The sequence below is a fragment of the Dromiciops gliroides genome, chromosome 4, assembly GCF_019393635.1.
Source record: "Dromiciops gliroides isolate mDroGli1 chromosome 4, mDroGli1.pri, whole genome shotgun sequence".
NCBI lineage: Eukaryota > Metazoa > Chordata > Mammalia > Microbiotheria > Microbiotheriidae > Dromiciops > Dromiciops gliroides.
Window position 1 is genome coordinate 446,377,309 of NC_057864.1, and position 26,316 is coordinate 446,403,624.

The window sequence follows — 26,316 nt, forward strand, 5'->3', positions numbered from 1 at the left end:
AGCACCAAAAAAGTTTTCTCATCTGTCAAATGAGGATAATAAAAGTTATAGTACTTCACAGGGTTAATGTGCAGCTCGGGTGAGATAATTTCTAAAAAGCACTTTGCAAACTTTATTCCTCCTAATACTGGTACTACTACTATTACTACTATGGAAATACAGCAAAATTGTAGGAAGGAAAATTGATTAAACCTTGAAATACATTACTAAGTAAGATTCGACCTAGTATCTCTACTTGTGCAAATTTTAAAGAATATAATAAAAAATCTTTACTTTGGATTGTTAGCATAGAAATTTTAGTGTGGAGTAGAGCCTAAATTAGTTGACTTTTAAAGGTCCTAGAATTCCATGGATATTATAACAGTAGAATTGGTCTAGTATAGTGCAATATAAAAGGTAGATACTTATTAGTGTTGGGGGTAGAAGAGGAGGAGAGAGCAGGAGGAGAATAGTAGAGGTGGTGGGATGACAGTAGATGGTGGTATGAAAATAGATGACAGTCTTGAGAAAAATGTAGAATTTATATGCTATTTGGTGAATATATTTTTGCAGTTGATATTGGTTCCTTTTCTGTAGTTTCATTAAGCCTAATATAACTTTCTTGTCTATTTTTCTTGATTTTGTGAACTTTTGGTTTTGCTTTTGTCTGATAGAATGATTGAAACTCCTGCCTTTAATTTCCACTTGTTGCCTCTAATTTTTTTTTAGCTTCTCATTTTCATCAGAGCTTGTCTACTTTTTAGATTTCTTTTTGTATGTAACAACTTGTTGGGTTTTGTGTTCTTATCTTTCTGTCATTTTCTTGAATTATCTATGTCATACTTAAAATTAAAGACTTGTTTTTTTCCTATCTATTTCTTTTATGTTACTTTGCTGTATTTTCTTCCTCTTGTGTTTCTGGGATTAGTTTTGCTTATACAGCATTGTTTATATTCTCTTCCCACAGGCTCTCCAATTCTCTCCCACATCCATTTTTCTACCTTATTCAAAGTTCTTTGAATTTACTTATGCTATTCAGTTCTCCTTATTTCATGATTTTTTTTCTATTCTACCCATATCTTGTTCTTGATCCTCTACTGAATTAAGTGAGGAGCTTCCTTCAATTCCTCCCAAACTTTTTTTTTTAATAACTTTCTTTTGGGGCAGCTAGGTGGTGCAGTGGATAGAGCACTGACCCTGGATTCAGGAGGACCTGAGTTCAAATCCAGCCTCAGACACTTGACACTTACTAGCTGTGTGACCCTGGGCAAGTCACTTAACCCCAATTGCCTCACCAAAAAAACAAAAACAAAAAACAAAAACTTTCTTTTATTGTAGTTTTCTAGGAAGTTTTCTTTTACTTTGTTCTCTTCATTATTTCTCTTCTCTTCCAGTCCATTCCAAATTTATTTTCTTATTCATAATCTATATCTTTCCATGTTCCTCCTTTGTTCTTCATGTGGGCAGTGACGGTGCTTTTGAAATATCAGGTTTAAACTCATATTTCTATTCATTTTTGATGTATGTTAACATCTTTGTAAATCTTACCTCATCTTTCCTTTCTTTACCTCACTTTTAGAAATATTAATTCATGAGAGAAGTAATATCAGAAAGTTGTACTACTTTGTTGTAGAGATTGCTTCGTGTTCTAGATCCATGGCTTAGTTCCATTCTTTATCCATGATCAGCCTCCATTCTAATGACAACATAATCCTATCTTTGGCTTTGTGTCCCTCTTATTATTCTGAGTGCCTTTTTCTAAAGTCTTCTATTTTTTTTCTCTTCTTCTTCGTCTTCGTCTGTCTTCTGTCTTCTGTCTTCTTCTGTCTTCTTCCTTCTTTTTTGGTGAGGCAATTGGGGTTAGGTGACTTGCCCAGGGTCACACAGCTAGTAAGTATCAAGGGTCTGAGGCTGGATTTGAATTCAGGTCCTCCTGACTCTAGGTCCGGTGCTCTATTCACTGCGTCACCTAGCTGCCCCTATTTTTTTCAAAACTTACATATCCTTGTTGAGGTTCTTCTCCATTATAGATTCATTTTTTCCTATCCTGATAAGAGTAGTTTTATATTCTGCATTGAGAGCTTGTATTTCTACCCTAAATTCATTTCTAATTTATTTTAGCACTGTTTGTCTTTTAAATCATTTTAGGATTTCTTTTTTTTGTTGTTCTGTGATCCATGAGGTGTCATTGGAATTTTTTCTTTTGTTTTTGGTTCACTTTCCTAAATTATATTTGTTTAGCATATTTTGGTTTTGCTTTGAGGTTTTACTTATTTGTGGTTGTTTTTTAAATCAAATAACCAACAAGCATTTATTAATTGCTTTCTATGTAGCTAGCTGAATACAATAAAGGCAAAAACTCAGAAACAGCACCTGCCTTCAAGGAACTTACAAACAAATGGGCAAGGTAACATGAAAATAAGACTTATAGGTAGATAAAGAGTCATCTTAGAGGGGAAGACTTCAGTAACTGAGGGGACCAAGAAGGCCTCCTATGGAAAGTGTCATTTAAGTTAGACATAAAAGAAGCCATCAATGTCCTGAGGTGGAAAGGAAAAGGGAGAAGTTTCCAGATATGGAGAGAGCCAGTATAGAGGTAGAGAGATAGCATTTGGAGTGTCATGTGTGAGGAGCAGTGAGTAGATGAGAGTGTCTGTGTCCTAGATTCTGTGGAGAGGGGTTTAATAAGTTATAAAGAACTTTAAATGCCAAACAGGACTTCCTATTTGTTCCTGGACTAAGAGCAGGGGGTAACATGGCTTGACTTGGACTTTAGGAAAAACACTTTTATTGCTGTGTGGAGGATGGATTGGAGTGCAATCTGTGGGGTAAGTGAGATTGAGACAATAATACCAAGGATATAAATTTGGGAAGGATGATGGTTCCTTTAGACCCAGGTTTTTGGAGCTATTGGTATCAAAGACAATGTGTTCTGTTCTGAGCATGTTGAGTTTGGAATTTCTTTGGAACATCCAGTTTGGAATGTCCAAAAGTCAGCTGATGATCTGAGACTAGAGTTTAGGGTGGGCTTTATCTCTCTCTCTCTCTCTCTCTCTCTCTCTCTCTCTCTCTCTCTCTCTCTCTCTCTCTCTCTCTATCTATCTATCTATCTGGTGAGGCAATTGGGGTTAAGTGACTTTCCCAGGGTCACACAGCTAGTAATTGTTAAGTGTGTGAGGCCAGATTTGAACTCGGGTCCTCCTGAATCCAGGGCAGGTGCTCCATCCACTGTGCCACCTAGCTGCCCCATGGGTTTTATTTATAGATTTACGTAGAAATGATCATTGAAAAATGAGCTTGTGTGGAAAGGAAGAGGCCCAGGACAGAGATGTGATGAGGCTCATGATCCATCAAAGGGAGATCATCAGACAGGTGGGAGAGTCAAGAAAGAGCAATGTCATGAAAATTTGGAGAACAGAGATTATCCAGTAAAAGTTGGTGATCAACAGTGTCAAGTGCTGCACAAAGGTCAAGGATGAGAGCCTGTTTTGTGTGCTTTGTTGTTGTTCATGTTTTCTCCCTTTTTGTATTTCATTTGTTTTTCTGTGGCTTTTTTTTTTTTGCCTCCTATCCCAAACCATATCTCTCTCCCCTCCAGCCGTTTTAATTGATATAATATCAATATATCCCAATTGGGATATAAGGCTAATAGGTTTGAAGGAACATCCATCCCTACTTTAAGTAAAGGGGATCTAAAAGGACTGGTTGTAGCTGGTTTTCCTTTCCTTATCCTTTCTATCCTATGCCTCTGAAACCTATTTTGTATCCCATGCAATTCCTCTTCTTCTTTTCCTCCTGTTCTTCATGTGTCTGGATGGAATTGTAGGTTATGTCTGTGCATGTGTGTATTTGAGGGGCAGGGGATGGGCTGCAGCTGTCATAGATAGTCTGGGAGGACCAGTTAAATTCTCAGTGTGAATATTTACTTGGAAATTTCCAAATGCTACATATTAGGGCTTGATTGCCAAGACTTAAAGTGATGGAGAAAAAGGTAATGATGCAGATTAAAATGTAAACTATGTCATGCAATACATTTCCTCCCCCCCCCCCCCCCCTTCACATCAAGCAGTGGTTAAACATTTATTCAGCATACCCACCCCTGGGTAAATGGAAAGAAACAGAGTACTTGGGTTCACTTCCTGCTTTTGACATATAGTGATAATGTGGTCCTGGTAAGTCAGTAATATCCCCTCCCCTCCACCATTCCCCCCAAAGGTCCAGGCAGCTCTCCAAGAATGTTAGGTTGCAGAGAATGTCAGCCAGCATGACAGAGGGAATCTCCTTAGCCTAGAGGTCACCCACACTCATGAAATAACAGGTTTCCACCTGTACTGAAGTACTTTATCTTGTTCAGTGTTGTGTTGTTTAAAATCTAAATGTGGGTCCTAATGTGCCCCCCCCCCAGTCTTGGTGGGGGGATGCTGGCTAAAATCACTAATAAATTCAGCAAGAGTTTAGGCTTTTAAAGATTTATTAAAACTTGGATCTATTCGGTATAGCCAGAGAGACAGAAACCTTTCCTTTCCTAGCAGCCCACGTGAAATTCTGTCACCCAGCCGATGTGTCGAATGACAAGGGGCACTCCTGTTCTCCCTCACCAAAAAGAGAGTCCTTCTGTGAGTGAGCATCCCCTTCCTAGTTCCTCTCTCCCTCCTCAAAGGGGAGGTCCTTCAAGCTGATTGGTTGAGAGTAGTCTCTTGCTGATGTCAGTAGTGCACTGCCTCTGAGAACAGTGTCACTCAGGGCCATCCAGGTGTGGTTCCCATCCAGTCATCCATAAGTAGGTACTTAGTTTCTCATTCTCACCCAATTCAAACAATACTAAATCAATCAGGTGGGACCCCTGGGCATCTGCCAAATTCCATTATCTTATCACAGCATCTTATTTTTGTAGACCAAGAATCTGAAATTAAAGAGGAAATTATGACTCTATCTATGTGTGCCTGTATATATGTAGACTTCTATCTAGTTAATCATTTGTATTCTGGAGTTCATCTGTCATTTGGATATTTTAAAATCCAGAAGTATTTCTCCATATAAACCAAGTTTTATCCATCCTTGAGTAATAAACATATTACATGAATGTCATTATCTATTTAATTTGGAAATGTATTTTTCGGGGGGGGGGCGGGCAATGAGGGTTAAGTGACTTGCCCAGGTTCACATAGCTAGTGTCAAGTGTCTGAGGCTGGATTTGAACTCAGGTCCTCCTGAATCCAGGGTTGGTGCTTTATCCACCTAGCTGCCCTCTAACTTGGAAATGCAGAGGCAAGTTGCATCAGACTGGAAGGTGAAAACATTTTTGGTCTTTACAGTATTTTACTAATACAGTACTTTTTATTGTTTTTGTCATATACTGACCGACCATATGTAAAAGTCTTCATGTTCTAACTTGAGATTCCAGAAATATTTCTTTTTGCACAAGTTTTCACAGAGGTATTGAGTATAGAGAGCCCTGGATCATATTCCCAACCTTCTTGGTAGCTAAAAGAAATCATAAGCAGGTAGAATGTTGCCCAGTTTCCTCTTCTGGCAATACTGGAAATATCTTCTTCTTAATCAGTATGATTTCATTATTTGGTAGCAATAATTTGGTATTCATCATTTGGAATATATGCATTCTCAGAACAGAAACCTCTTAAATGTTTTTTAAATTTAAAATTCTGTGCTATAAGTATAAAGGTATGTTTTATATTTTATCTAAGTCATTTTGGTGATTTTATACCTACACTATCAAGATAATTCTTTTCAAATTTTTATCTTATTTTCCTCCTTATGAACGGATAATTAAAGGTTACTTTAAATTTAACTAATTATGTTGGTTATCCTCTCATCCACACTTTTGGATTTCCTGTTACAATGAGGGAAAATAAGTTGTAGTAATGGCAGAAAGTAACATTGAACATGAAATTAATCAGGGAGAAAAATCACTTTAAAAAAGCAAGGGTGTTTCTTTTCTTGAAGTTAAGAAGATTTATACTTCTTAAACATAAGACCATAGATTTGAAGCTGTAAATAACCGTAAAATGATCAGGTCTTACTACACTAGATTTTGTTAAAGAAACTGAGACCTAGAGAGGGGAAATTACTTTTCCCCTGGCATAAGTCCTAGTAGGAGGCAGAGCCAGGAGTCAAATCCAGCTCCTTTAAGTTCACATCTAGCTCTTTTCTGTTCGACCACAAAGATTCTGAAGAGCCTAGTCATGAGGAAGTCATACAACCTGATTGTCTGCAACCATGACCAATTTAAGTTCTCTGATTTCAAGTGAACTGCTTCAGGGTAGTCCCTAACTGATTCTCTTCTATGTCCCAGAAAGACTGATTTATTCTAAATCTTTTCTTTTCTTCTCAAGCCTTCCAACCTCCTCCTCCCCCTTCCATCTCATAATTTACATAGAAAATTGAGGCCATTTGCCATGAACACCTTCTGTTCTTCAACCTTTCAGACTCTCTTCTAACATCAGCTGATGGTGAAGAGGTTTTTTTCCTTGCCTCTACTTTTGCCTTGATCCTATAGCCTCCTGTTCAGTCCAGCCAATGCTTGTCTTCACAAATCAGTACTCTTTCTCTCTTTGCTTTTTAAATATCATCCTCACTTTTGAGTATAATTTCCCACTTTTCTTAGCCAGTGAGCCATCTCTAGTAATAAAGAATAAATAGGAAGGGGGGGCGCAATTTAGCAAAACCAAACAATATATTAACTAAGTCTGACAATAAATACTCTTTACCATAGCTAGAGTCCCCTACTTTTACCAGGAATGGAGGAGAGTGCATTTTTGCATCTGTTCTGGGGTTAGGGTTGATCATTATAATTGTGCAGCATTCAGGGTTTTGGGTTTTTTTTTCTTGTTTGTTTGTTTTGTTTTGTTTCCATTTCAAATGTATTTATAATGTTTATTGTCCTGATTCTGATTACTTCACTTTGTATCAGTTCACATAAGACTTCTCCTGCTTCTCTGAATTTCTTCAGTCATTATTTCTTATGGTGCAGTAAATATTCCATTATATTAGTGTCTTCCATTTGTTTAATCATTCCTCAGTCAGTGAGGGGATACTTTGTTTTCAGTTCTTTGCCTCAGTAACCTGATCCTCCTGAAGGAGCATTTCAACTTTGGAACTCGTGCCTCCTTGGTACCCCCTACCCCTGGGGGCTTCTCTCTCTCTCTAATTTAGAGGGTGGAGATAGAGGCTCCTTCCAGAAACTCCATTTAAGGAAGGGACCCATATTAGCCGTCGGTTCATTTTCCATCCAGCTGCACAGCTGCACTGCATTTTGCCATCATGTCCCCATACTGGGTACCTATTTCCTTGAGGGCAGAAAATGCCTCCTTTTTTTGCAGGGGAGAGGTATTACCAGTGCTTAGCGCAGTGTTATTCAGTTGTGTCTGAATCTTCATGACTCTATTTGAAGTTTTCTTGGTAAAGGTACTGGAGGAGCTTGCCGTTTCATTCTCCAGTCCATTTTACAGATGAGGAAACCGAGGCAAACAGGGTTAAGTGACTTGCCCAGGATCACACAGCTAGTAAGTGTCAGAGGCCAGATTTGAACTCTGGAAGATAAGTCCTCACAAGTTCAGGCCTGTCTTTCTATGCACTGTGCCACCTAGCTGCCCATTAACATAGTGCCTAGCACATCATACGTATGTAATAAGCATATGTTAGCTGGCTATGAATCCTTTGGTATAAAATATAAGACCTTTCTTTTGCTTCTGACCTGCTTATGCCTAGCTTTGGAATTTCTCAGAGGATATAATCAAGTTAGTCACTTTGTTTACCATAACTTCAAATTACTTTCCAGGATGAATGAATTTATAGCTTCATCAACAGTATATTGTCAAGCCTGTCTTTGTGCAGCTCCAGCATCATTGATAATATCTTTGTCATCTTGCCAATTTTGTCAGTTTTGCTTCATATAGGGTTGAAGTAGAGAGTTGTTTTGATTTTCACTTCTGTTGTGACTCATTTGGAGCTCATTTTTGCAAGGTGTTTAATAATTTAATATTTAATGCTTTTGGGGGGTGGGGTGGGGCAATGAGGGTTAAGTGACTCACCCAGGGTCACACAGCTATTAAGTGTCAAGTGTCTGAGGCTGGATCTGAACTCTGGTTCTCCTGAATCCAGGGCTGGTGCTTTATCCACTGCACCACCTAGCTGCCCCCTGTAATGCTTTCTAATAGTATACACTTTTTAAAATCAGAACCATTTGTTCATATCCTTTGACTTGTTTATATTATGGAATGTTTCTGTCTCTAACTTTTATTCTCTCCTTTTGGCTTCTTCCCTGCCACCTCTAAATATGATCAAATTCCCTTCAACTTATAAAACAAACCCAGCCATTCTCACATGATATCATCCTATATTTCTCTCATCAGCCATTTTTTTAAAAACAGAAAGCTGTCTATAATACATCTTGCCTCCATTTCCTCTCCCTCACTTCTCAGTCCTTTTCAGTCTATTTTGAGTGTTTCTGTGGCCTGAGACAATTCATATTTTTCTTTGAAGCTTTGCATGTAGGAGCCCTGATGTTGCTATCCTCTTCTGAGGGTACACCTCAATCTTTCTCGTCACTAAAAGAAACTTTCTATGGTTTGCATCTTTCTCTGTCTTCTCATTTTGCCCACCTGCTTCTTGACTTTTAACTCCTTAAAGTGGGGCATTGCTTCCAGAATGTACTGTCCCAAGCTTCAGGGGGTTCAAGGTGGTACAATTTAAGGAGGGGCAGGTTCTTCACTTGCCTGGTCTGTACTTGGGTCTATAAATAACCCCAATCCTACTTGCTATTCAACCCAGCACTTGTGAGCCTGAGCCCCTCCACAACCTGGGCCACCATTCACAATTGCTTCCTGGCTCTCAGCTAGGGTAGAACACCTGAATTCTGCCCCAGCTCCATCAGAGGCCCCTGTAGTTTCCCCCGGCCAGCTGCTCCACCCTCTCACCAAGACCGTGAGCTTAGTTCCAGAAGACACCGGTGCCGCAGCAGATTCAGAGGCTCCAGGGGTAAATTTTGTTGGTGCGGCCAGCCTGGGGCTAGATCTGTGTTGATTCCACCCGGGTCTGGGCAGCCGGCCGGCGTCTGGATCTGTGTCAGTGATTGTGGGGTTGGGCTTCACTCCCACCCCAGCACAGCAGCCCCCTCTTGCCGACCTTCTAAGCTGTCTTTGGCGGGAAAATGATCTCAGCCCGTTCTTTTGTGGGTGCTGCTCTCCTTTTCAGTCTAATGCCCAACCTTATCTCCCATTGAAAAACTCTTCAGTCTTACTGGTGCTCTCTTGATCATTCATGGATCACAAATCTAGAGCTGCAAGGGACCTTAGAAGGCCATCTAAGTCTAGTTCCTAACTTAGATGTCCGAGGTATGCTTTGAACCCAGGTCCTCTGACTCTAGAGCCAGTGCTCTTTCAACTGTGCACTTTGCCCCCTCAGTCCTCATTTGTCCGCCTTTCCATGTCCCATTTCCCTATTGGAACACTTTCTTATGGTTCTGTCTTGGGAACGCTTCTATATTCTCGGCAGTTTCCATAGGTTGAGCTCCTACCTCTTTGAAGATGACTTCTTGATTAATGTATCCAGATTTGATTCTCAAATCTACTTATCCAGCTCTGACCTTTCAACTGATCTCCAGCTACCTGGATGTCCAGTAGACATCTTAAACTTAACCTGTCCAAAACGTAGCTCGCCTATCCCTCCAGACCCTTTCCCCTTCCAAATTTCCTTATGACTGGCCAGGGTTCCACCATCCTATAGAGGCTTGTCTTCCTGGATTTCTCACTTCCTCTTACAATCTATGTTGCCAACATCTTTTTTTACTTTTGTGACATCTTGAATAGGCCCATTTTCCTCTTCTGATACTGCCACTCCCCTGCCACAGGCCCTCATCTCCTTACACCTGGACTATTGCAGTAGCTGCTGGTGAGTCTGCCTGCCACAAGGCACCCCATTTCAGTACATCCCCCTACTCAGCCACCACTCAGCCACTTTCCTAAAGCTTAGGTCAGACCGTGTGACAGCCCTGCTCAGATGCTAGTGACTTCCTATCACTCAAGAGATTAAATACAAAATCCTTCTTCATTTGACCTTACTTCTCCAGTACTATTATTCTTATTATTCTTGACTCTCTCTGGCATTATTGCTGTTCCTTGAGTAATATGCACCATTTCCTGGCCCTAGGCATTTTCACTGGCTGTTCTCCAGGCTTGAGATGCCCTCCCTTCTCCCTTCTGCCACCTGGCTTCTCTGGTGCCCTTCCACTCCCAGCTGAGCTCCCACTCGCCTCAGGAAGCCTTTCTCAACCCCCCTGAATTCTATGCCTCCCTCTTTTGATTATTTCCAATTTATACTGTAATCTGTATTGTTTGTACCTAGTTGTTTGTATGTTATTTCCCCAATTAGATTGTGAGCTCCTCAAGCACAATCCCCAGCACTCGGCATAATGCCCGGCACATAGTAGGTCCTCAACAAATGGTTACTGATTGACTTGAATATTCTCTTTCCTAACCTCTAGCCTCATTAAATATCATTATTTGATATTTCTATCTAAAGGTCCTACAGGCTGCTCAATTTCAAAATGTCCGAAGCAGAACTCATTTGACTTCCAAGCCCCCGCCTCTTTTCTCACTTTCTTATTTCTGTTGAGAACACCATTAACACTCCAGTTACCCAGGTTTACCATTCCTTTGTCATCTTTACCATTGTTGTACCCACCATGTCTCCCCGTACTCCATCCACAATACTTTTACATTTATCCCCCTTATTTCTACTCACATGGATAACATCCCAATTTAGGCCTATACTATCTTTTTGTTTGTTTGTTTTGTGACTTGCCCAGGGTCACACAGCTAGTAAGTGTCAAGTGTCTGAGGCTGGATTTGAACTCAGGTCCTCCTGACTCCAGGGCTAGTGCTTTATCCACTGTGCCACCTAGCCACCCCTGTTTAGCACTTTTAAAGTTCTTCCTAAGATGAACTTTCCTAAGCATATTATGTTACTCTCTTGAATGTATTCCACATGCCAACTAGAATGGCATGCTTGATGTTCTCTGTACCCAACATTCCATCTCCTGTTTCCTATCTCTGTCTTTGCACAAGCTATGCTTACCTCTGTGCCTGAAGCTCCTCCCTTATACCTCCTTAGTTCAAGTTCCACCTGCTACATAAGGTCAGTTGCTATTCAAAATGACTTTGTACTTTCTTCATAATAGATTTTGTATTTACTTATCTGTTTACTTGTTATTTCTCCCTAGTAGAATTTAAGGTCCTTACGGTGAAGGACTTTTTATCTTTATATCCCAGGTGCATAGCACATAGTAACCACTTATCAAATGAATGAGTACATCAGTATATTGATACACAAAAGGAAGAGAGCCAGGATCATGCCCTGAAGTTATAATAACAGTGTTCAAAAGCTCTGGTTATTGCAATCTCACACATTCAAGTTCCATCTCACTCATTAAGAAAACTTCCTTTATCCCTTCTACGTAACTTATACTACTCCCAAGGTAAAAGTGTTCTGTCTCTCCTCTGAATTACCATAGCGTTTTCTGTTTACCTTTCTTGTACACCTTTCACAATTATTTTGCATTATGGTTATTAGTACATTTGTCTTGTCTGTTACTAGATTTTAACCACCTTGATGTCGTAAGGCCACTCTGTAAAGTTGCTATCTAGCTGTACTTTCTAAAAATCTAATGAGTGGTCGCCAATAAATTAGAAGCTTTAGCAAGAGTTTTAGACTTTTAAGCATTTATTAAGGAGCATAAGAATTTGGTGAAGAGAGAGAAAGAGGCCTAGATGCCTACATCTATCTATCTCAGGGAGCCTGCATTTTTGCTCCGCTCTCCATGAGAGTCTTGACGAAAGAGATAACCACCCCTTCTTCATCTCACAAGCTTCCTGTGAAAACTCGAAATGTTCTGTGTACACACACACACACACACACACACACACACACACACACACACACACGGCTCCAAGCTAATTGTCTGATAGCTTTGATAGACAGTACCCACGAGCAAATGTCACTTCCTGACACCAAGGAACTGACCTTCCAAGTCACATGGCTTGTCCTCAGATGCCTTCTCCTCATGGCAGAGCTTTCCTACAGTAACTTTCCAGCAGTTGGCATCACTCCAATTGTCACAACACTATGCTTATTTTTGCAACTTATTAAATGCCATTTAGTAAAATGCTCTTACTAAATTCTTAGTAAATGTATACTATAATTGTTCAATGGCAATGAATTTTTACTAAGTCTAAATCTTGTCTTTAGTTATATAAGATCTTCATTATATACTGTAACTATGAAATCCTTCAGTGTTGGGATATGTTTGTTTTTCTGAATCCTTTAACTACATAGGTATCTTATAGAGTCCATCTTTTTCATTTGTTGGGCTATTTTACTCTGACAATTTTCAATTAATTTTAGAATGTTAATGTGGGAGATTTACTTAAATGCTAACTGGATTTACACAAGTCTGTATCATTGAAAATGCTCTTTGATCTGTAGTCACTCGATATGTCAAGGATTTGTGATTTCATCATTTGTGAAGTACTCCCTTCCTATCATAGATCACAGGCCCTCTGATGCAATTTAGAAGATATTTGTTGTGGCTAGAAACTCCAGCATTCTTTGGCCAACCTGGTAATTAGTCTCAGCCATCCTTAGCTTAGTTGTCCTAAGAGAATTGACACAGCTGTAGGTAATTACTTGAAATCTTTCCACCTTGGTAGCATCTACCAGAGGTTATGCTATATTGGCATAACTTTTAAGAACCCATTTGCCTCCTCCCCATAATAGTGTGTCAGAGAAGGAATGGAGTAATCTTTAATTATTACTGAATAAATTGAACTTTTAAAAGTAACTTTTATTGTGTTATACATGTAGAAAAGTGTTGGGGCTTCGTTGTTAGAAAGTTAGCCTCAGAATCAGGAAGACCGAGGTTAAGGTCCTGTTTTTGACACTTACTAGGTATGTGATGCTGGGCAAGTCACTGAACCTTTCAGTAATTTCCATAACTCTCTCAGAGTATAAGTTGCAGAGAAGATGCCAACCGGCACTGATAGAAGTTTCCCCACCCAGAAGTTCCCTATAGCAATGAAATCACCTGTTGAATGATTATTGAGTCCGAGAGTACATGAGCTGTGAATGACAAACATCGACATTATATTTGATTCTGGAGGTTATAAGGAGTTGAGGATAACATGGTTAGGCCTATTCATTAAGAACATCACTGTGACAGCTAAGTGGTGGGTGGGCTAGAAACTGTGGGTCACAACCCCACATAGGGGTCAAGTAACTGAATGTGGGTTTTGAGAAAATTTTGGCAGCAGTAAAAGGTTGTGTTACCTATTTTATGTACCTCTATATCCGGGGTCATGTAAACATTTCTCCAGTGAAAAGAGGTCACAAGTGGGAAAAGTTTAAGAAGCCCTGGACTAGAGGAAAAAAGGAAACCGTACAGGTAATTTCTGTTTTTCTCAATAAATTAGGAGACAAGGGCTCCTGCTGTTGGTAATAGGAAAGTTTGCCATAGGAGACTTTAAAAGAGAAGTGTCCAATAGTCAGTATCTTTGAAGGATGAATGGGAAAAATTATGCAGACTCAGAATCATGTTCTCTAAATAGCTGAGTTCTCAAGAAGGTGGATCAAGTTCTGATCATTATCAGAAGATAGATACAAAAGTTAAGTGTAACCCTGGAGGTGAAACATGGGACTTTTCCTTTCATTTGTGGCTCTTATTCCTTGCAGTTTTTGTGGATAATCCAGAATACTGGCAGAGGAAGAAAAACACTCTTTTTGGATTCTACTCTTAATACTTAAAGTTCTCTTTTTACAAAACCTCATGTCCAGCAATGACACTGAGCATTTGTGGTCAAAATTCAATCTCTGTTGAGACATTTTGAATTCCAATTCCAAAACTTTAATATTCACTAAAGAAAAAGTACAACCTCAAGGATTTAGTACTGGCCAGGACCCTCTTTTTCATTTTAAAAATGAAGACTCTTGAGAATCACTGAGGTGTTAAGGGACTTGAACAAGATTCATTTTAGCAGCACTTGCCAGGCACTGCAAGGTCCTGGGGAAATAGACAAAAATGAAACAACAGCCTTTGCCCTCAAAAAGTTTGTCTTTTGCTAACCCCAAGTCTTCGAGAAGCAAGGCTCTTTACAACCCCTCCCCGCCCCCCACACACCCCTTTTCAAATGTAATGATTTGGATTGTTGCTGTGAGAGAGTTTCAGAAATTAGGAGGTGATCCTTTTTCACTGTACCCTTTAATAGAGTTGGGGGGAGGCAACTTAGGATGAGTTATTTGAACTCTGCCTGTTTCTCACTCTTCCCTTGAAGCGTGCGTCATTTGCATTTCCTCAAAGTGTTTAATTTGGTATACATTTTTATCTTAATTCATTCTCTAAAAATTAAGAATTTAAATATTGCTGTATGGCATTCATTATCTTGACATTAACTTTAAAATGCTTTATGTCTGTAGTAAAGTTGTTGTACAGTCATTTACTCCTTTCAGCAGTCTTTTTCAAGGAGCAGCTGTCATTTGAGGCAGAGTGAGAGTTTAACAGAAGAGCTTCTGCTGGAAGGAAACGTAGTTTTTGCTCTTCGATGAATTCATATGTAACTCAGACATTGTGATGAAGGGAAATGTCTGCAGAAGAACTGCTTGTGAATTGTTTTTCATATTTATCATTTAGCTTTGATGTCCTTAACATAAGAGTATTAACCAAGGTTTTAACAAAATTTTCTTTTGTATAGTTATGAAATATAAATGCAACTCTTACTTTGCTGATGTCTTTTAAAAATTGTTGCTGGTTTTTAATTTTTATCATTTGGTGGTTTTAGTTAAACGATAAGAGAAGAGCTGAAAGAACATTAAGCAGCATAATGATGTATAGTGAAAATTACTTAATGTTGTTCACTAAATGCTAAATAGAAAGTAATATTACTTTTGAATTTTGGCATTGCTAAGGAAAAAGAGAGGCTTGTAGCAGCTAGAGCACCAGCCATAGATGCAGAGAGACCTGCCTTCGAGTCCTGACTCTAACACATAGTGTAATCACAAGCAAACCAATTAACCTTTCAGTTCCCTATAACAATTCTTTACGTTACATGAGTGTTGCAAATCTGCATTTGCATTGTTGGAGGAAATTTTTCACACCAGGAGTTCCTTCCCCTGATGAAATCACAAGCTTGCTTTCCTTCCATTCCAACACCTACACAAAGAGAAATAGATGATTTAAAATAAAGAAGAAACTTCTTCTTGGTCTAGACTTCATGCTTCAGCAAGAAATGACACTAGTGTACTATTTAGAGTCTTAGGAAAAATAATTTGCCAAAGGAATTTTAGTGATGTTATGAGTTAATAAATCTACAAATATTGGATTGCTTACTCCCTTTCTTTTATTGCTCAGTTAAGCACATTGATGAGAAACAATAAAAATTGCTGCCTACTATTTCTGTTAGATTATGTGACTTCTAAAGTTTTGAAATGAAAGTAGAGGAAAGAAATTTTTCTTAAAAAAATTTCAAACCTTGATGACGTTTGAACAAAGAATGATTTAACACTTAAGTGCTCAAGAAGACTAGATTTGGCAATAGGATGGAAAAGAATGTCAGTGAGTAAAATAATCCCAAAATACCTCAAGCAGCAGCTGGCTTCCCTTTCTGCTCAGCTCCCAATTGTTCTTTCATCAAGATCAGGTGCTTTTGACATGATCTCCCTCATTTTTCTTGCTTGCCACCAGAGTTTTTGCATATATCCATCCATTCTTTCTTCCACTCTCTTGTGCTCAGACCTCTGACCCAGAAGGTGTGCCAGGACCTTGTTTTTCTCTGATCTATCCACTCTTTTCCTCTCTTTTTTCATGCTTCCCTGCACCTCCAACTAGAAATGCTTTCCTCTCCTATCTCAAGGGGTGGTTCTCTTTCTTTCGTCAGGACTCTCATGGAGAGCGGAGCAAAAATGCCGGCTCCCTGAGATAGATAGATGTAGGCATCTAGGCCTCTTTCTCTCTCTTCACCAAATTCTTATGCTCCTTAATAAATGCTTAAAAGTCTAAAACTCTTGCTAAAGCTTCTAATTTATTGGTGACCACGCATTAGATTTTTAGACAGTAAAGCCAGATAGCAACTTTACAGAGTGGTCTTAGACTTCAAGGTGGTTAAAATCTAGTAACAGACAAGACAGATGTACTAATAATGCAAAATAAATACTCGTGGATTTTCTTTGGCTTGGAAACTTTGGTTTTTTCTTCATCTAACACTGCAACTTAGAAATTTTTCCAACAACCTTCTCATACTACACCCTCAACCCTGAGATGTCATTCTCTTAGATTCAGCTATTATCTCTATGTAGACATTCCGAATTCTGTATCTCTATCCCACTTAAACTTCAGTTCTCTATCTACATTCATTGGATGGCTATTCTGGGTAGTATTTCCCATCTCAAACTCATCATGTTTAAAAACACTTGTCCTGGGGCAGCTAGGTAGGACAAGGGATAGCGCACTGGCCCTGGAGTCAGGAGGACCTGAGTTCAAATCCGGCCTCAGACACTTGACACTTACTAGCTGTGTGACCCTGGGCAGGTCAGTTAACCCCAATTACCTCACAACCCCCCCCCCCCAAACAAAACAAAACAAAACAAAACAAAAAAAACCAATCATTCCTCTGGACTTTTCTGCTTTTAAAATGGCACTATAGTTTTCCAGTTGCTTTGGATAAAAATCTGTAACAAAATCATAAATTTTCAGAATTATAATCATCAGAAGTCAGCTGTTTGATCCCTAAAAGTCATTTTTTACTTCAGCCTCTGATTCTATCCTTATATCTGTCTCACATATATATCTCTACTCATTTGCCAATTCTTATAGGTTCGTCCTTTGTACCTATTCTTGATTTTTCATCCAAACTATCATCCTTGCCTAGCCCTTTATCACAGCACGTCTCACCTATTTCATTGTCGACCATTTATCTCCTGTTTTACCTCTCATGTTTATGGATTTTCTGCTTTAATGAAATTGGTCTGCCCATTACTTCCTGAATATGCCATAGAGAGTCTCACTTCTGCCTTTTTAAAACTCAAACCAGACTCATTCTCTGAAATACTGCCATCTGTTGTTTAATTCCTATTCTTTGGAGATTTCCCTGACTCACACAGTAATGACGATGGTCTTTATTTATTGCATCCTGCTATTAAGTAGAGGATATAAGAATTTAATTTTCACTTTAGTTGTTATTACTGGATAATCTCCAGTTTATGGAATTCAGGAAATTAATGTGGTTCACAGTTATTGTAAATGAAACCTCTTTTTACCTCTATTGACTTGTGAAGCTTTTCCAGTACTATATACTCAAACTGCATTTTAAACTATAATGTTCAACAATCAATAATACTATTTATATTTAAATTATGTGTATTCACTGATTTTTTTTCCCACCCCAGATGTTCTCCCTCTTTTAATTTTATCCCTCTTATTTTTTCCAGTGGAATTGGGCGAAACTGGGGTTGGGCCTCTGCAGGTAGCAGCATTCTGGCTGAATTTGGTACTCTGCATATGGAATTTGTTCACCTCAGCTATTTGACAGGGGACCCAGTCTACTACCAAAAGGTCAGTTTTGGTTTCAGTAAGTTAACTTAAGAAAAATGAATAATATATATATACACACACACATACATATTAAGCAGGAAGTATTTGACTTTTTGAGAATTTGTTTCTCAGAACCATGCCCCTTTATTGTATTAATAAAATAGCCTTTTTTTCTTTAAGGAAAATATAATCAAAATTTTCTTTTACTTAATTATCCTTTAATTTTTAAAAATCCAATTGAATATATAAAGAGAGCATGTAATCCAAGAGAAAAAAAAGACTAATATCAACAGTTAATATTTACATGGATGGTTTTATATTGTTTATATTTTATTTTCTTCAGGTCATGCACATTCGGAAACTGCTTCAGAAAATGGATCGGCCTGATGGGCTTTATCCAAACTATTTGAACCCCAAAACGGGCCGATGGGGTCAGCGTAAGTATTTATTGCATAATTGACATTTGCATTTTTATTACAACATAATGTATTCTGAAACATATTTTAAAAATACTTAATATTTAAAATATTTCTGAACAGACATTTTAGAGAAGAAATTCAGACATAAGATCACATAAGCAGTAATATGTTTTTCTAGCTCGTTATTCCTGCCTGATACCCAGCACTCTTTTCCTCATGCTTAACTTTATCATATGATTTGTCAGTTCTCTTCTACTACAAAACCCTGTATCCTGAACTTAAATACTAACATGGGTTTTTAGGTATGTCTGTCCTGATTATGCCAATTGTAGGGTGGCACACCCTCTGATGAAATAGTGAGTTACTTAAGAAAGAAGGGGAGGGGCAGCTAGGTGGCACAGTGGATAGAGCACTGGCCCTGGAGTCAGGAGGACCTGAGTTCAAATTTGGCCTCAGACACTTAACACTTACTAGCTGTGTGACCCTGGGCAAGCCACTTAACAGCAATTGCCTCACTTAAAAAAAAAAAAAAGAAAAGAAAAAAGAAAGAAGGGGAGTTCAAACCTCCATGGCAGTCAATAGATTTTTTCGGGGGAAAGCTTAGCCATAAGCCCCCTCCTAGAGGGCTGCAGGATAGACAGCAGTGGTTCTTCCTATCACCCTTAGGCAAGGTCAGATATTATATAGAAACAGAATGGAGAAGGCTTAGTGCTAGGGATGGCCGAAGGTCATGGGTCAAGTTTTCCCATGGGATAGAGCTTCTTTTGATGTTTACATTAACTGTGAAATCATAGTTTGCATTCTCACACTCCGGGTTTTACCATATATTCCACCCCTCATGACTTGCTTATATATCCTTTCCCATAGTATCTTCTGCAAAGTTCCCTGAGCAGTATACGAGTGGTTTTGTTAGCATGGGGAAGCAAAGGAACTTACCAGTGAACTACATTGGTGGCACAATCTACAATAATAATACAGGCATAAAGAGGGAAATAACATAAATGACAAGAGAATTAGCACAATTGTTAAAATTTACTTCTGCTCTACCCAAGGGGGGAGGCAAAGAAACAATCTGAGGCATTTGGTGACTAGCTGGAGAACTGAATTTCTGAACTTAACTCATTACAGACTAGCTGAATTTCTGAATTAAGCTCAGAGACAAAGAAACATGGCTTGGGCGATTTTACAACTGATTTGGGGGAGGAGAGTTGATACATATTAGAATCAGTTCTAAAATGGAATGAAAAACCTGTGGAGAAGAGATAATCCAAAAAGTAGCCATTAGTGTCAGCTGATGTAGAAAGTTCAAGAAGGATGAATGCTGAAAGACAGCTTTTTGGAAGTGGGAGGAGGGCCATTGCAGGGATCATCGACAACTTTGAAGAAAGCTGTTGCATCTGAATAATGAGGTTTGTTAAGGGCAGACCTGATGCCAGCAACATTCTAGTGTAGATACAGAATGAAGCACTCATACTAAAGGAGGTTTGCTTAGCCCTGACTTAACAAGGATATTCAGTAAAGATACTATTGTACTTATCTTTAATAGGTGAGGCACCTTTCATCTCCATATGGGAATGGGTTCAGCTACAAGTCAGGGTGTCTCACAATATCCACCAGTTCTGAAGGGTAGGATCCCACAGGGCTGGAACTCTTTATTCCCTATTGTAACCAGGAAGCCACTATGGTGCATTCTGTAACTGTGATTGTGTGTTTAAGATTGTGATTCAAAAATTACATTATTACTCTCAGTAAAGTCAGCCTACCAGAAGGTACAGCACTTAACTGATTGTTCAGGTAAATTTAGCAAGCAATTATATATATTTTTTATTATTAATTTAAACAAAAAAGAGCATTTCTACATGCATACCTCACTCTTCCCCTACATATTCTGTGAACCAGTGACACTGGCCTTTGACTTGTTTCACTGACAAATTTGATGAGCTTCCCTTCTGACTTTTTTTTTTAATTTATTTTTATTTTTTATTTTTGCAAGGCAATGAGGGTTAAGTGACTTGCCCAGGGTCACACAGCTAGTTAAGTGCCAGGTGTCTGAGGCCGTATTTGAACTCGGGTCCTCCTGAATCCAGGGCTGGTGCTTTATCCACTGTGCCACCTAGCTACCCCCTTCCCTTCTGACTCTTCTTCAGAGTAATTACAAAAATGTTGAGTAGAGTAGGGTAAGGACACAGCCATATGGCATGCAGCTAGAAACATTCCTTCAGGTTATTAATAAATATACCTTGAATATAGTGATTCATCCAACTAGAAATGCACCTCAACATACAGCCCTCCAGCTCATAATTCTCCAATGGATCCACAAAGATTTTGTCAAAGACTTTTGTGAAATACTTGTCGAAAGAAAAATAAAGCCTGTCTGTGGCATTCTTCTGATCCCCTATGCTCATATCATGATCAAAACATGGAATGACGTTTATTTGGCACATTTTATTCCTAGTGAATCCCTACTAAATTGCAGTAGCAACCACTTTATTCTTTAATGCTCAAAAACTTTCTCTTGAATACTGTATTCTGGGATTTTGTTAGGGATCAGTGTGAAGCTTCCAGACTTTAGTTTTTGGAATTTACTCATGTTTCCCTGTTCCATCTCACCTCCTTGAATATTAGAAGATTATTTACTTTCTGGTATCTTTTCCATTTCCCCAGATTCTGCAGAGGCTACCAATAATTGTTCTCTGTTCCTAGTTACAAATTCCTTCAGTATTTGGGGATGTAATTTTCCTAATGCTGGAAACTTATGCTCTCTTGCTATTTCCTTACCTGTATTGGGCATCAGTTTCCCCTAAACCAGGAGTTCTTAACCTGAGGTTTCTGAACTTGTTTTGGATAACTCTATTTCATTATAATTGGTTTCCTTTGTACTCTTATATATTGTATTTTGTACACATAAAAGCATTCTTTTAGAAAATGTCCTTAGGCTTCACTAGAATACTAAAGGATCCATTCGTTTTAGAGTCTATTGTTTATAACCCAAACAGTACTATATGTTGGTTAGATTCTCAGGCCTACCCATATATACCTATAAAACTCTATGTATATGAGTTAGAAAACACAGTTCATTTCTGATTTCATCAAAAATGTAGTTTGCCAACACCTCCTTGTCTTCATCTCCTATACAATTTTCATGTCTTTCCATAAATTTTCCTTGGAGTATCTAACCAGTGCACTTAAAAGTGTGTGTGTGTGTGTGTGTGTGTGTGTGTGTTTCATGGACACCAAGTTTAGCCCACCTCTTTTGTTCTTAATGTTGTCTTTTTATCCCATTTTATTCCATGTTAAGTCATTGTTGGTAATATATTCCCTCTGACTTCTATTTACTTTGCCTCTCTATTACTATTTTTTGTCATCTGAACTACAACTAGTATTTTCTATAAAAATTACACTTGATGGTGGTAATGTGTACACTATAAAATTACTATTAAATCTACTGTCAAGTTAAATGTTCATTATCTTTAGAATGAAAATATTTTATTTTAATAGTATAGATATGATTATAATAAATCTGGGAATAAATCCTATGATTCTGTTATTTTTTTTTCCCCTCTTTTGCCTTTCAGTTGCTCTGGGTGTGCCTCCAGCGGGGATGGGATGGGGGGCAATTAAAGTGAGTACAGGAATGTATCATCTTATAAAAAACAAACATGATAGTAACTTGGAGGGGATGGGGATGGAAAACAGTCCTCCAAATTTCCCTTCTTCCATCCCTATATATCACCCAGTCCAGATCTTTGTTATTATCATCTCTCCGTCCCCGATTTCTCAAGTAGGGCTTACAGGCTTCCTGTCTGCCCCCAACCTCTATACTCATTTTTGGAGATTCCAGGGTTTATATTGATGCCCTTTCAACACCCAGGGCTCCTATTTGATCAGTCCTACTTCCCATGACCTCTTCCTTTGTTCTACCTCAACTACCCACCAGAATGTCTTATCTTGGATTTTGACTGTCACCTTTCCCCACCATGTTTTTAAATTCCTGAACTCCCCCTTACCATAATCATAATCATAGTCTGTTATGCAGTCTGTTCTTCCATTTTCATTCTTCATTTTTACCTTGACCTTCATCCAATGACTATCTAGTTTTCCAAGGCCATCATCTCCGTACTGGCCTTATTTTCTTGCTTCCATAGCCTTTGCATTCTAATTAACCATTTTATACACAGTCTTCCACCTTTGAATATCTTGCCCTAGTCTCTTTTCATGATTTCATGGCTTTCCAACTCTCAACCCTAGGTCTTCTGTATCTTTTATCTTCTCTTTTCCTAATCCCAAGGGGCAGGTAGGTGGCACAATGGATAGAGCACTGGCCCTGAACTTGGGAGGATCTGAGTTCAAATCTCGTCTCAGACACTTACTAGCTGTGTGACCCTAGGCAAGTTACTTAACTCTAATTGTTTAAAAAAATCCAGGGCCATCTTCAGTCATCCTGATATATATCTTGCCACTGGATCCAGATGGCTCTGGAGGAGAGAGTGAGGTTTGTGACTTTGCACAGCTCACCCTCACTTAAATCTAATTCACTACAAGTCATCACTTCACCTCCTGATGTCATGATTCTCTTCCAGGACAAAGGACAAACAACGGCCCAAAGCTCAGAGTGATCTTAGTGGAAATAATCTCTTTGGACTGTTTCAAGGGTATATAAACTGCAGTCCCCTCCACTATGATCGCCTTTGGTCTGAAAGAGTTAGCTAAATGACCACCCTTTTATTAATAACCTGCTGGGCTTTTAATAAAATGATTAAATTACCCAGAACCTCATCACAGATGAGTCTTCCTGACTCTAGACCCAGCACTTTATGTAGTTTGCCAAATAATTATGTTGACAAGGTACACCGTAAACTTGCATTGTTCAGTTTCACCCTTTCTCTTACTGCTGCACAATGATCATTTTACTCTTTGATTGACACCATGGCAGTCTCCGTGCAGCAGGTCTTCCAAACCCTTTTCTTCTCTCTTTAGTCTCTCAACACCATCCCTCATTCCAGTCTCTCCTCCAGTTAATGTATTTGCCTCCTATTTTACTGATAAAATTGAGGTCATCTGTCATAAATTCCCTCATCTCTGCACCTCAAAACTCATTTATGTTTTCCTTTCCTTCTATTTTTCCTTCATTTCATTCTCTGGAAATGAAGTGGTCTTTCTTCCTATCAGCATTAGCCGCTCCATTTGTGCTCTTTGTTAGTCACTTATTTTTTTTGTCTTCAGTCTCTTCCTATTTACTAGCTCTTTACTTGGGTGCATACAGATGTTCTATTCTTTCCTTTACAAAACTTTCCTCTGATCATTTCTTCACCCGAAGTCCCCCCGTCTCTTATTCACTACCAAAATTCCTAGAAAGTCATGTACATTCATTTATCAACCTTTTGCAATCTGGCTTCCAACTCCATTCTAGTATCAAAACCTCTCTCAGTGGTTACCATGATCTCTTAATTGCTAAATCTGCTGGTCTTTTCTCATTCCTCATTTTTCATCCTCTTTGACCTCTCTGCAGCTCTTGACACTGTTAGTCACCCTTCCTGAATACTATTGAGTCCCTTTACCCCGTTGTCGTCTGTGACATTAAACTCTACTTGTTCTCCTACACAGACAGTTGGTCCTTCAACACCCTCTGAGTATGGGCTTCCCCTGGGTCACTGTCCTAGGCCAGCTCCTTTTCTTTCGAAAAGTTTGTGGCTCCACCTGCCTGTCAGGTGTGAGTAGGCTAGCTAACTGGATCCTGCAAATGGATGAGTTTTCCCAATCATTGTTTATTTGGGAGTGTGGTGGAGAAGTCAGAGAAATTCAAAATTAGTTCTGCCAGGTAGGAAATTAGAGATATCTGAGAACTCTTTGATTTTTTTTTTCTTCCTCATGCCCACTTCTATTCTTTTGCCAAGTCCTATCATCTCTGCCTCTGTAGTATCTCAAGTGGTTTCCTTCTGTCAGTTCACATTGGTACTGTTCTAGTTACCCTCAATGTCTATTATAATAGCCTCCTAATTTGTCTTTCTCTAGTCTTAGCCATCATTAATCCGTCCTTTACAACCTTGCCAAATAATCTTAAAATCCAAACTCCTCTTTCTCTCATTTAAGACCTACTACAGTCTGACCTCATTCTACCTGTCCAGATTTACCTTAGGTTTCTCCCTTTACATACTTTGTTTCTGCCTCTTTGGGTTGCTGGCTATTCCTGATACTTCGCATTTTATTTATGACCTGTGTTCTCACAAGCCAGTGCAAATGTCTGGAATGAATTCCCTCATAATCCTTGTCTTCCTTTACTGCTGCCTCCTCTTCCAATAAACTTGCCCTCATTCCCCTAGTTATTAGTGCCCTTTCCATCTGTAATAGAAAAATCCTTGAATACTTAAAACAAAAATTCATTTTGAACCGTCACTTCTTCCTGAAATAATCAGTAATACAGAGCTTATTCAGCATTTATGTAGAGACTATAAATTTAGACAGTGACTTGTTACTCAAAAGAGATCTTTCATTTTGTCATCCATACTTGTTTTTTTCAAAATAACTTCAGAATACTGTCTATGTCACACTGGGTATTTATTCATATGGAGAACAACACCGTGTGTGTGTGTGTGTGTGTGTGTGTGTGTGTGAGAGAGAGAGAGAGACAGAGACAGACAGACAGACAGAGACATACCTACATATTCACTGGTTATTTGGCACTAGTTCTTTAGAATCCTGAGAGAGCCTTTCTGATAGCCCTTAGCATCTGTGTTCCTCATTGAGAGAGTTCAGTTTGCCCCTTTTAAATTTTTTCATATTTTATATGTATATTTGAAAAGTACATCAGATTCCCTTTGCAGTATACATCTGCGAGGACTATAAATAGTCTACAAAACAAATGGTAGATTGAAATAAAATTGAACAATTCAGCTTTGGCTAACTATTATAATCACAGTAATGATAATGTCTGTGACTTGCACATAGCAATCACAGAGACTAATCACTGGTAATTACCTTCAAGAAAAGCATTTGATAACAGTTATACAAAAAAGAATAATCTATAAGGAGCCTAGATTTAAAAGAATATCATTAAACTCTTGGGGGGGGGGTGTCCAGTTTTGCTGTTTCACAAGCAGCTTTTCATTCTGAATTACAACTTTATGGTTTTGAGGGTGAAAATGCGCAAGCCAAGTCATCCAGCCAAAGATTTTTAAAAGGACATAGTAGGTAAATAGCATGGTTTAGGATTACAAGAATTTTGTTTTCCTTTGGACAAGTTATTTGACCTTGTTGATTTGTGAGTAATCATATTACTTGGCTTTGTTTAAAAAAATAAAAAGCCTGAGTTGAATATCTTGGATATTCTGAAAGACAGATTTTGTTCATTTATTATGCCAGCAGCAGTATCTAAAGAAAAGAGGCATAACTATTATGCATAAAGATATCAGTCCCAGAAAATTGGCTAAGGAAGATGATGTGACTGTCAGTGAGAATGCCTAGCATGATGCCTGGCAGGAGGCGGTCCTTTCTAAGCAGTAGTTGGGTTGGAGGTAGCTAGTGATACAGAGGGTCGAGAGGACAAGAACTGGAGTCAAGAAGACCAGAGTTCAAATTCCACCTCAGACTCTTGGCAGGTCTGTGACTCTAGGCATGTTACCTGACTTCTGTCAGCCTCAGTTTCCTCATATATAAAATGGCAATAATAGCACCTACTTCACTCAGTTATTGTGAGGATCAAATAATGATAGATGTTTAGTGCTTTGCAAACCCTAAAACCACATACATTCTACCTGTTTCATTTTGGCCTTAGTTTTCTCTCTTTTCAAATGAGGAGGTTGGACTAAATGACTGCTACAGTCTTTTTATCCTCTAAATCTATGATCTGATGTTTTTGGAATATCATTTCTCTCATCTCCCCATTTGCTTAGTTTTCCTGATTTAAAAAAAAATGTGGTGTTTCCTTACAAATATATCTGTCTTCATGGCTCATTTATTTATTTTGTGAACATGAACATATTTTATTATTTTCCAGTTACATGTAGTTTCAAATTTTCTCCCTTCCTCCCCTCCTTCCCCCCTCTACAAGCCAGCAAGCAATCTGATATAGGTTGTATATGTAGATATATGATCACCTTAAACATATTTCTGCATTAGTCATGTTGTGAAAAAAAGAATCAGAACAAAAGAGAAAAACCTCAAAAAGAAAAAAAAACCAAAACAAAAAAGTAGAAACAGTATGGTTGAACCTGCGTCCAGATTCCACAGTTCTTTTTCCTGGATGTGGAGAGCATTTTCCATCATAAGTCCTTTGGAATTATCTTGTATCATTGTATTGCTTAGAAGAGTTAAGTCTATCACAGTTGA

General features: G+C 38.6%; 1 protein-coding gene across 1 annotated transcript in view; it reads left to right on the forward strand.

The window, feature by feature from the left end:
- The window catches only part of MAN1A2 (mannosidase alpha class 1A member 2), a 241,454-nt gene that overhangs the window by 157,803 nt on the left and 57,335 nt on the right, over positions 1-26,316 (forward strand). Inside the window, 2 exon segments of the mRNA XM_044000249.1 lie at positions 17,470-17,593; positions 17,916-18,009. Of these exon segments, the coding sequence (XP_043856184.1) occupies positions 17,470-17,593; positions 17,916-18,009 (218 nt within the window).